The sequence below is a fragment of the Grammomys surdaster genome, unplaced genomic scaffold, assembly GCF_004785775.1.
Source record: "Grammomys surdaster isolate TR1022 unplaced genomic scaffold, NIH_TR_1.0 125951, whole genome shotgun sequence".
In the NCBI taxonomy this organism is placed as follows: Eukaryota; Metazoa; Chordata; class Mammalia; order Rodentia; family Muridae; genus Grammomys; species Grammomys surdaster.
Genome location: NW_021620772.1, coordinates 4,992,272 through 5,005,227, shown reverse-complemented (window position 1 = coordinate 5,005,227; position 12,956 = coordinate 4,992,272). Strand labels below are relative to the sequence as shown.

The following is a 12,956-nucleotide window of genomic DNA, read 5'->3' as shown; positions in this document are numbered from 1 at the left end:
TTCAATGGCTAGTTGTGAGCATCTGCCTCTGAATATGTCAGACTCTTGAAGACCTCTGAGGAGACATCCATATCAGTCTCTTATCAGCATGCACTTCATGACTTCCACATCAGCATCTACCTTTGGTGACTGCACATGGGATGGATACTCAGGTGGAAAGGTCTTCAGACGGCCCCTCCTTCAGTTTCTCTCCCTCACTTTGTCTCCATATTTGCTCCCTTGAGTATTTTGTTGCTCCTTCTAAGAAGGACCGAATCACCCCCACTTGGTCTTCCTTCTTTATGAGCTTCATGTGGCCTGTGAGTTGCATCTTGGGCATTTCAGGGTTCTGGGCTAATATCCAATAATCAGTGAGTGAATACCATGTGTGTTCTTTTGTGATTGGCTTACTTCACTCAGGATAATTTCTAGTTCCATCCATTTACCTAGGAAACTCTTGAATTCATTGTTTTTAATAGCTGAGTAATACTCCATTGTGTAAATATACCACATTTTTTGAATCCATTCCTCAGTTGAAGGACATCTGGGTTCTTTCCAGCTCCTGGCTATTATAAATAAGGCTGCTATGAACATAGTTGAGCATATGTCTGAAAACAGTACATAACAGATCTTATCACTAGCTTATCACAGATCTTATCTATTAAGCTGCTCTTATCACTAGCTTCCAAAGGTGTTGTCAGTCAAGTAAACTTCCATGTATAGAGTTTATCAGCCCATCTGAGGCTTTCTGCTCATTAGTGTTTCAAGACATGCATACGATATATTTCGATCATATGCACCCCCTACTTCCCATCCCTAACTCCTCTGAGATTCCCTGTTCCACGCCACCTTCAAACTTTATGTTCTTTCTCTTCTTTCTATAATGTCCCAATGAGTCAAAAAAAATGAATCTCCAAGGACTACATTATGAATACTTAATTTTATCAAAATATACAAATTCCTTTTGTATCAGGACTATGAAAATATACATATGTCCTAGTCAGCATTAGTTGTCAGACACAGCTTAGAGTCATGTGAAAGAAAAGTCTTGACTGAAGAACTGCCTAGGATAGATAAGGCCTGTGGGCAAGTCTGTGGAGGATTATCTTGATTTGTAACTGATATAAGAAGGTCCAGCCCACTGTAGGTTGTGCCATCCCTAGGCAGATGTCTTGAACTACAAAAAGAACGATAACTACGTAAGAGCCTCTAAACTAGCCAACAAATAGCTGTCCTCCATGGATTCTGCTCCAGGTTCCTGTCTTGATGTCCCTCACTGATGGTCTTGGTGTGAAGAATTCCTGGAATCTGTCTTCATAGGTTGATGGACTGATAAAAAATCTTCAGTGAATACAGATTTTTTGCTGTTGTTGTTTATCTGATACACTAATTACAATTTCTCTTGGACTAACATTAATACCCAAAGAGCTTCCTTAGCCACCTCAGAGTCTGACATAATATCCCGATCAAGAGTTAACAATCTTTGAAATGTATTAACAAAAACCCATTCTCTACCAAAAGGCTAAGAATGCAATCAGATAACATTTGAGGCCTGTAGTTGAGATTCTTCTGCCTGCTATAACTGCCCACATACTGTTCTTATCAATGTATTTTTAAAGTGCTCTAATTTATAACTTTCTTTGTACTGTACTATAAAAAATCCATGAAACTATTACCTCATTGAAGGGTTGTATTTGGGGAGATGTTAATATATGTTTCCAGGCTATGATCACTCAAAGGCCATAACAAAATTTCAACATACACACACATACACACACACACACACACACACACAGACACACACATATCAATGGGTAACAGCCTAAAAACCAAAAAGTCAGAACAAAATATTTTAAAATACAGATAGTTTTATAAATCAACCTTCTTCCACTTATTCATCCAGAATAAAACATAAAAAAACTATGTTGTATCCTAATCCTGATGTGTCAGAATATGATTTTTTGAGATAAGATTTACATGAAGGTAATCAAATAAAAATGAGGTCATTATGTGGCCCTAATCTAATATACTTTTAAAATAGTAAAATACAGACACAGAGAGAAAGACATGTATAAAAGACAATGTGGAGACAAGGGGGATGCCATCTGTAAGGTAAGGGATAGCTAAGCAACAAGAAATGAGAACGAATGAATAGAACCGACACTCAGCAATCAGAGGGAATAGTCTGGCTGACACCTTGCTATTAGACTGGCCTAGTCTGAAACCTCACGACAATACATTTCTATTTTACTAAGCCACTCAGTTTGGGGTGATGCCTTACAGAAGTCCTGGAAAAACAAACACACTCATTCCTACCGCTACTAGTACTAGTTGCGGTGTTGGCAATAGAAGCCAAAGCTTTATACATACCAAGCCAGTATTCTGCCACTTAGCAGTATCCCCCAAGCTTCATGGGAAACAGTTAACCTCTATAATGAGGAACTTAGCATGACTACAATGCTTGGAGAGATGGCCTAGTGAGATAGTAACATTAGACCAGTTCTATTTTGTTCTGGTTTATTTTTGTTTTGGTTGGTTGGTTGATTTTCTATGAAGTCTGTAAGACTGAATTGCTGTGGCTCAGTAGGAAGAGAGGGGAAAAGTGCTCCGTATTATTCACTGTCATACACTGCCTGCAGAAGGATCTCCAGATGAGACACCTCAGTGTAGGAACTGGCACCCTAAAGAAATCTCTTTCTGTGTTAGGTACAAATCTCTAATACTGTTTTAGTAGCAAAAGAATGCACTAATTAGTGATTAAAATACATAGCATTTTTCTCTTGAAAACCTCAGCTTATAAAAAAGATTTACCTCTCTCCTTGACCATCTCTGAGATGAGACGCTGATCTTATTTGCCTTTGGACTCAAATTGAGACTTAAACATGAACTTACACAATGAGTTCTGGTTCTACAGCCTTAGGACTCAGACTGGACCTATGTCTTTGGTTCTCTTAGACCTCCAGTTCCTAAGTAGAGATCTAGAACTTTTCAGCTTCTACTTCTGGATGAGTCAATGACAATTTAATGTAAATAAACTGATATGAAAATAGAATATGGATTAATATATATGAGTATATATGTGTGTGCATACACACATGCATACACATGCATACACCTATATATAATTAACTGTGTTATAACTGATTGCTAACAACTTCCTCTCATAAATATGAATTAGAATTTATGTGTTCTCAAAGGCAAAGCAATAAATGAGCAGAGAAGGAATTTAAATACATGGCATATAATAAATTCAGTTGAAATAGAAATCATAATACATAAAATATTCAGTTGGTATTTTCATTGTGTTTGCATTTGCCTGTTTTGGGTCGGCATGCTTGGAGGTTGAACTCAAGGCTGCGCATGTATTAGGCAAGTATTCTACCACTGAGCTACCAAGCGAGCTCTCCCCGCTTCTCCTGGAAAAGTAACTGATAGGAAGCCTTCATTATCTAATTCATTAGATTTAGAATCACCTAGAAGAAAGATCTCTTGGTGTGTCTGTGAGGTGATTTTCAGACGATGAGGGAAGCTACACTCTGAATGAAGCGGCACCACCATCCCAGGATGGAGTTCTCAGACTAACAGTCACTCCATGTCCAGTGTTTCCTCTATTACCTAATACAGCGCCTATAAGTGACCTAAGTGAAATGAATATGATGCTTAACCCAATTTAGTCTTAAAACATTCATCATATTTAATGAACAACAGGAAATTATTTTTTATTATGTATGGTGTACTTTTTGTATCTAAGCTAATGTAAGAAATTTATTTCCAATTTTATTTGAAATTAATGAATACATATTTCATTTTCAAGTAGTAAATTTTTCCCGCTTTAAACTCCTAAGAAATCTGTTTTAAAAGCTGTATGTTTTTACATAATAATTAAAATCAGAAAGTAAAATTGGCAAGCAGTAATTTGTGAGCTATGTACTTGTTCTGTTTTTATCTTTGAGTGGTTATGACTAAAGGAATGGTTTAAAGTTCACCTTTAGCTGTAGCGTCTTCTCCAAGTTTTCAATCTTTCTCTCAGCCTTTTTAAGCTTCCTTAGCTCCTCGGAGTCCATGAAACTGCTCTTTGGGGACAAAGACCTTGAACGTTTCACAGGTGGCTCCTCGAGAATAAAACAAGGACATGGTTGAACTGGCTGAGACACTGGATTATGAAAGACATGCAAAATTAAAGAACAAGTAATTTTGAATACTAATAATGAATTATAAAAAAAAGTCCTGCATGGAATACCCGAGAAATAACAAGCGAAATTACCACAGTGCTACAGCTAAAGGTTTCTCTGTGACTCGTTAATGAGAATATTCATTTACATTTACATTGTTTCTTTCAGAATAATGATGTCCCATTAGGGAAGACTAAAGGGTTATAGACTCAGAAATGCAAGAAACCTCATTACAAAGGAGGGGATAGAGGCTGGTCTAATTGCTCTATAAGGGTCCAAGGTTACACTTGATAGGACAACCAGAAACAAGAGGGAAAGGATTTTTTCCCCTTTGAAATAGTTTAACACACTGTGAAGTTGAAGGAACAATATGCTTGAGGAATATAAATACAACAGACAGTAGATCTTATACCATAATGACCATATGGTCATTAACTGTAATGTGGCTAACTAGAGACAAAAATGTGTGTTTATATTATGTAGCTCCATATACCAATCTGGAGACAGAATGCAGGAAAATGACTATAAACCTGGCAGCAGCGTTCCCCTTTTATGCATGTCCATACAAAAAAGAAAAAGAAAATGTCTAAAACATGCCTCTCCTTCATTTTCTTGGCTGTCAAGATCCAAATAGTATATTTTCAAAATTCAGCAGTACAGCAAACAACCAAATGTGGATTTTTAATCTTATGAATGTTTTCTTTCACTAAAATAAGGCTTGAGAAACTACTTCAAAATGATAAGAGCTGAAAAGGGCAGAAGTGACATTGTGATAAATGAAAAAATCCACACTTCTGGAAAATATTAGCAATACTATAGGGCACAGATAAGAAAGCCATGGCTCCACCAGTCTGTCTCACTGAAAATGTCTCCTTTACTAAGACAGCTTGTTCAATCACTAAAAACTGGGAAGGAGACAGGAACCCCAAACAATCACCCTTAGCACAGTGTCTGTGCTTCCAGGAAGCACTGCTCATGTAACAGGTGTGAGGAGAAAACGGTCAAAACGCTGTCCTTTTAGGGAAAAGGTTACTTCAACATATCTATAACCTTTCTATGCTATGATACTTCTATAGCACTTAGATATTTCTATAGATATCTAAATATTCCATAGTATATTCTGCTGGACAACATAAATATATAGTGCATACCAGAAAATGAAATAAAAAAAGGAAACCAGAGAATATAAAAAGAAATATGCTGTATAAACTTTGCTGTTTTATCTTTATTATTATCCTTTAAATCTCTAAAAACAAAACAAAAACAAATTAAGGTTGAAATATTTTAGTATTTGATATTCCAATGTCCTGTACTTTACATATCATACAGAAACAAAAAATGGATTATAATATATATTTTACTTTTATTTAAAATTAGAAATTTAAGTAACTACCTTTTACAATAAACTCTATTAGGTAATTGAAGAATCCTTAACAAAAATTAAAGGTTTTTAGTTTCAGTATACCTAAGGAAGGAAATGCATGCTTCTCATTGCTTTCTGACTCCTCCCTTGCCTTGTCAGCCTCCTCCTGACAATGACTAAGATGATAAACATCTCTACCTTGCGTTTTCCTTCAATCCCCTTCTCTGAGAAATCCTGGTCACAAGATCTATTCTCCATTAACTTTTCATTTGCCACTTTCAGTTTCTTCTGTAAATACTCAATTTCAGACTTCTGTGAGATCATTAATGTTTCCAAGCTTGATAGCGCTGCCTGTTAAGACAACAGTTATTTTAACACTTATATATAAAAACTCATGTATGATTATATTTTACATCATCTGCAAATATAGGTATATTTCTATTATACCATATAAGCCACAAATACTCTTGGAAATAATCATTTAACATTATACTATGAGCTATGAGAGGTTGGAGGACAGTCCAGTCACTATACATACAAGGCCACGGGTCAGACTCCATGACCTAAACATAAATCTAAACTCCTTTTATCCAAACTGTATTATTTGAATGAAGTAAAATTTAAAGCTAAAAACCCAAGAATCTATACAAATGTATAAATAAATGGCAATATAAATAGTGTTGACATACATACTTAAAATGAAAAAACTTTACATTGAAGCGCCATAGCAAAAACCTATATCTATGCGTGTATTAATTATTATGAGCTTATAATTACAGACAAGTATCTCTTCACTGGAATTCTCCTTCTACCATCTGAACATCAGAAGTCACACGAGAGCCCAGAATATGAACCTAGGGAAGGAGAGTCCCAGCACCACGGAGTCTTTACCAGCCTATGAAATTTTAATAATCACACATCAATAAATCTGAGTCAATACACTGTTTAAGATTCTCTTTAGAAATCTGTTCATATCTCATAAACTATTGGTGTTTAGTCACAAATTTTAATATTGAGAACTATAGGTAACCTGCTTATGGAAACCACCTTTCTGTGATATTCTACCATTTTTCCTGAATGATTTGAAACCACAAAATTCATGTACAAATACTTCTCCAATTTAATCACTTGCTTTCCAAATGATAAATATTGAATAACCTTTTTAAAGGATTTATGTATATATTATTTGTGTCTGAGGGTATATGCAAGTACCATACACATAGAGGAGCCCTAGGGATGTTGGTCCAGAACATCTGATCCCCTAGGACTGTAATCATGTGTGACTGTAAAGCACCAGGCGGGGAACTGAATCTGGGTACTCTGCAAAGGCAGCACGCGGTCTGAATCCCTTAGCCATTTCTCCAGCCCATTATTGTTGATTTAGTCACACCAAAATGCCAAATCTTAGGATGTGACTATTACCAACATGGATCCAGTAGCCCTGAAAATATTTTTCATTTAAAATTATGCAAAGGCCCATTTATCCCAAATGATATTACTAAGAACTTTGACAACATATATACACAATTATGTATGTACATATATAATTTATGTGCATATCTGTGTATGTACATTCTGAACAAAGGTAATACTATTTTGTTCTTATTTCTGTTTTCTTTTGTAGCAGAATAAGAAAAAAGTCCATAGTCCTAACACATACTTTGAGGGAAGAGAGAACTACTTTACTTGTATGCCTTTATTGTTAGGAATCCTTTGCATTTAAATCACCTGATTAATGTCTAGGGGGTTAAATGTCTGGGGGGTTAATTTACCATACTGCAAACACTTCCCTCAGAGTTGTTTGTCTTGTTCTGCCAAAATCACACATCATTTTATTTTGAACACTAAATTAGTGTTTGAAGTGGCTAAAAATGGCTTAAGCTACTTTTCCTCTGGGCTAAGGAACTTGCCCCTTCTCGTCTTCACCATATTTTAAGCACCATGCTGTTTTAACTTTTTCCGTCCTATTAAAATCAAACATATTGTGTTCAAAAATATTTTTCTGCCTGACAAGCTAAAAACATTTAAAAAGTATGCTGCTCTTGTCCATGTCACCATGTATATGTGCATATATATGTACACACACACACACACACACACACACACACACTCACATATTCTTTTTTTCTTAATAGGGTTTCTCTGTGTAGCTCTGGATGTCCTGGAATCCACATGTAGACCAATCTAGCCTCAAATTCAAAGATCCATATGCCTCTACCTCCCAAGTGCTATTATGCAAAGCATGCATCACCACATCTGATTACAAGGGATATCTTAACTTCTTGTCATTTGCTAAATAGATTTTGAATAACTTTTCAAGGTTAACCAAATTTTATAATAAAACAGGAGAAGCATAATTTTAGCCTGTGAGTATATGCAATATGAAATCTGAGTGGTTTTTTAAAGTGAGTTTTTAAGATATTAGATTATAATAAGTGAAGATTATTTTAAAATTAGTATGCAATTATAAATAGCTCAATGTTCATAAAGACATAAAAATGTTACAAAAGCAGACACTGGCACTGCAATTATGTCTTCTTATATTATTTTCATTAATATTAGTGATATTTCTAATAATAAAAAGATGTTTAAACATTATTAAAAGTTCAACAAACAACTGCTAAATTTTGAAAAGAATGGCAATTCAAGTTTACATAGGATCTAGCAGATAACACAAGCAAATAAAATGGGTTGTACTCGGTTTTGAAATCATTAAGCAGAGACTTTTGTATCCATTATCTTATGTAATATTATTCATCTTTTTCTCTAATTATATAAATCATGTGTCCTTTAAATGAGACACTATCTCTTGACTCTCACCACTTTGACAAGCGCTATATTCATAATTTTTCACTTTTTTTCTTAAAACAACCATTTCTATGTGTAAGTAAAGTCTGGGCATGGTGCTGAGTACCTGCAACCTCAATACTTAGGACCGAAGACTTTGAGTATTATCCTAGTATACAACAACAATCCCTGGCTAACCTGGCCTGCACAGCAAGACTGTTCTAAAAAAATAAACTAACAAACACACAAAACAAAAGCATAAAACAACACGCTGTGTCAAACAGTCTACACTACTGTTGTAGTGTAAGGATTCATTCATGGTATTTCCACCTGATTGTCTTCAAGGGAAATACCACTCTCTACAGCTGGATCTACTTAACTCCCAAGAGAATCCCAGTTAAAGTTGTTCTCAATTTATGACTTCTATGTTTTAAGACATTGTGAGAGGAGTTTAATATGCTTTAACTTTCTAGAGAAATTTGAAAATATGCACCAAAGTCCATAAAAATACACTCAATATTATAATTATGCTAAAGACTCAGAAACGTGTCCATGATAATAAGCTGAGGAAGAAAGACCATGCAGCACACAGTGTGCCAGGCAAGAATAGAACATATTAAACATTTACAGTGTCAGAAATGTTAAGTGGAAAGATGAAGTGTGATTTTTCATACTTTTATGTTTTTTTCCAATGAATATTTCATTCTTTTTCCCTGTTTTCTGCAAATAAAAAGAATAAAAACATTTAAGTTTTAATTGCAGACTTTCAATGAAGAGGTGATAACAATTCTACCCTTTAGATGTACTTTTAAAAATCAATATCCATTCAACAGTATTTATAACAATCATTTACTTGTGCATATGAAAGGCCAAAGAAAAACTTGTGGAAGTTTATTCTTTTTCCATCCACGTGGTTCTGGAGATTGATCTCTGGCAGGTGATCTAGCAGCAAGCTCCTTTATTCACTGAGCCGTAATGCCAGTCCTCTGAGCCATAATGCCAGTCCTCAACGGACACTTCCAAGAACAGGTTTATTTATGTAGAAAGGTAATACGTATTTCCTAGAGCTCTTGTTTCTGTTGCCTTTCCCTACCCAGTTCTCCCTTCTGTTGATATCTTAAATTATGATGAACCAATATCCAAACATTGTTATTAACTACACAGTCTACCCAGTTTTTCTTATCATTTTACTTTAATGTCATCTGTATTTCAGTTTCCCATCTGGGACATATTACATTTGGTTGGCATTTCTCCTGAGGCTCCTCTTGATGGTACCAGTTTCACAAAATACCCTTATTTCAGATGAGCTTGATTGATCATTACATGATGTACCTCCCTCAGACTCTCATCTTCAAAATACTCTAGGGTCACGAGTTTTGGAGAGAAAGATAATACAGGTAGTGTGTCTCTGTCAGTGCATCCATGTTCTGATGCTACAGCAGAACATCTGGAGGTGCATCATCTACATGAGGAAAAACAGCTTAGTTATCACAGGTTTGGAAGCTGAAAGCCCTGGAAAAAGGGTTCCAGCTTTGAAGACAGCCTTCCTTGCCATACCACATCATGGCAGATAGCAACAAGGCAAATTACCTTCTAAAGAAACAGACCAAATGTAAGACAGAAAGCCAGAGTATCACGTTCTTATTTTTTTTAAGAGTTTCCCTGTGTAGCCTTGGATATCCTAGAACTCTGTAGACCAGGCTAACCATGAAGGAGATTCACCTCCCTCTGCCTCTCAAGTGCTAGTATTAAAGGCAAATACCACTACTACCTGACACAAGTTCCTACAAGAACAGTCTTTGACTGGTCCCACAAAAACTACACCAACTCCTTCCAAGAACAACATCCCCAATAGCCTAGTTCTCTCACCATCCCCACTCAAAGGTGTTGTGCTTCTAACATCTCCACACTCAAGAACAAGTACATAACAAATGAATCTTGGAAGATAAACCATAAACAAATCACAATAGCTAGATACTATCTACAAGGCTTTGTGACTACAGATAGGGATCGTGCTTACCTCAGTAAAGTACTAGTTATTACATTACCGAATTATACATTCATTCTTTACTCATGTTGGACTGTATCTTGACCTACTCCTTTTCAAACTTAACAATATTGAATACAGAAACATATAATTGTTTGTATATACATAGTACATATATTATGGTTTCCATCCTTATCTATCATCATGAATCTCTTTCTTCTTTAAGAGCTGTTTAGATACATAACAAAATTGAGTTAGGAAACCAATGGACTTCTTTATGGAAGTCTGTTCTTAAAAGAAAACCCTTAACCTCTTAGAACTTTTGATCTTAGAAATAATTACTTTATAACTTTTTCTATAATAAAAAGTCTTGGGATACATTTTAGTTTATTTTCTTGTAATACAATGGTACAGTGTGAGGTCATAGTTAATGTGATAAGAAGCAATCAGAGGAATATGTATGTAAAAACCTACAGTTGGAAATAATTCCCATTTTGATTTGGTGGTAAAGATTGAAACCAAGGCCCTGAGTCTGATAAATAAATGCTATGCAATACCTTTACAAATTGGTCCTTAAGGTATTTTTTTTTAAAAAAAAAAATCCTATATATAGAATCTGAGAAGTAAGTATCATTTCGGTGTTGTATCAACTGCTTAAAAATAATTTTCAGGTAGATCTATTTCCAATTTTCTGAGGAACCAACTGATTGATTTTCAGAGTGGTTGCACCAGTTTGCAAATCCACCAAAATGAAGGAGTGTTTCCCTTTCTCCACATCGTCACCAATAGGTGCCGTCACCTGAGATTTTGGTCTTAGCCATTCTGATTGGTGTAAGGTGGAATCTCGGGATCATTTTGATTTGCATTTCCCTCATCACTAAAGACTTTCAACATTTCTTTAAGTGCTTCTCAGCTATTTGAGATTCCTCTGTGGTGAATTCTCTGTTTACTTCTATATCCCATTCTTTGATTGGGTTGTTTGGGTTTTTGGAGGTTAGCTTCTTTTGTTTTTTATATAATTTGTATTTTAGTCGTCTTTCAGATGTGAGATTAGTGAAGATTTTTCCCAATCTATAGGTTGCTGATTTGTCCTATTGACTATGTCCTTTGCCTTACAGACGCTTTTCATGAGATCCAATTTATCAATTGTTGACCGTTTAGAGTCTGAGCCATTAGAGTTCAGTTTAAGAAACTTCCCCCAGTGCCTATGAGTTCAAGGCTCTTTCCCACTTTATTTTCTATTAGATTAAGTGTATCTGGTTTCATATTGAGGTCCTTTATCCATTTGGACTTGAGCTTTGTGTAAAGTGACAAATATGTATCTATTTTCATTTTTCTACATACAGTGAATTAGACCAACAACATTTATTGAAGATGCTTTTTTTTTCATTGCATTTTTGTTTGTTTGTTTGTTTTTGGCTTCTTTGTCAAAAATCAAGTAACCATAGGTGTATAGGTTCATTTCTGGTTCTTCAATTCTATTCCATTGATCTTCTTGCCTGTCTCTGTACTAATATCATGCAGTTTTTATCACTATTGCTCTGTACTACAGCTTGAAATTACGGTGATTTCCCCCAGAAGTTCTTTTATTGTTAAGAATGGTTTTTGCTATCCTGAGTTTTTTGTTTTTCCATATGAAATTGAGAATTTCTCTTTCTGTGCCTTTGAAGAATAAAAATATAATAACTTTCAATAATATTTAGCCAAATACAGTGACACTTGAGAGGGAGAGGCAAAGGATCACAGTGGCACAATCCAACCAGAGGAAAGACCAAGGCCCATGCTTCCACCAATGATAGAAGCCTTGTCTAGCATAGAAGACCTGGAGTACTTCTAGTACCACAAACAAACAAACAAACAAACAAGCAGATGATATAATTGAAACTTTGAGTCGTGTTTCCATAATATAAGCCAACACTGCACACCATTGTCATCACAGTGGAAGCTGACTGAACATAGAATGACAGGTGAAAGGTGTTTCCCAGCTATCAACAATTACAAGGAATTCTAAGTTAGATTGTTCACTTTATTTAATCATATCTTAAATAAAAACCTTAAATATAATATTGCTTAGTGGCAAGGTATATATTTTTGCTATTTCACATACATTATCTCACTTCTTTAAGAAATTTATGAATTCTAAGCCTGATAAACAAAATGTAGACTTTTTCCTTTGGTGGTGGAGAATATAAAAAGAAATTATTGTTTAAAAATTTCCTCATAAAGGAGGATTTCACTGAAATCATGTATAGGTATGTTTGTATTTAAAGTCTATAATATGTGTGCATTTGAATATATAATACAGATATAAGTAAGAGACACAACTTTGTTCTTTGAAAAGAAAGTACACATTAAAAAGATGACAGGGTATAAACAGTCTATATATCATAGAAATTATTTTCTTCGCATGAAAACTTGAACTCTATTTTGTACTTAATATTTTACAAAACGGTTAATTATCAAAATGAAGCATCCATTTTATATCTTTTTAATAACTTTTTCTACAACAACAACAACAAAAAAACACCTCAGGCTACTTTTTAGTTTCTTTGGCTTTATGTAGTTTATTGGCAGACTCCAGCTGCCAGATCACAGACAAACATTGGTATCTTGCCTATCCAATCCAGGCCTCTAAGAAGGGGGGAAATCACACCCACTTAACAAGATA

General features: G+C 35.0%; 1 protein-coding gene across 2 annotated transcripts in view; it reads right to left on the bottom strand.

Moving 5' to 3' along the window:
• Positions 1-12,956, bottom strand: part of Cntln (centlein) — a 265,324-nt gene that overhangs the window by 134,829 nt on the left and 117,539 nt on the right. For both annotated transcript variants that reach the window (XM_028753632.1, XM_028753633.1), the window contains exons 9-10: positions 5,713-5,865; positions 3,966-4,091 (exon numbers count right to left, since the gene is read on the bottom strand). In XM_028753632.1, the coding sequence (XP_028609465.1) occupies positions 3,966-4,091; positions 5,713-5,865 (279 nt within the window). The remainder of the gene's footprint in view (positions 1-3,965; positions 4,092-5,712; positions 5,866-12,956) is intronic.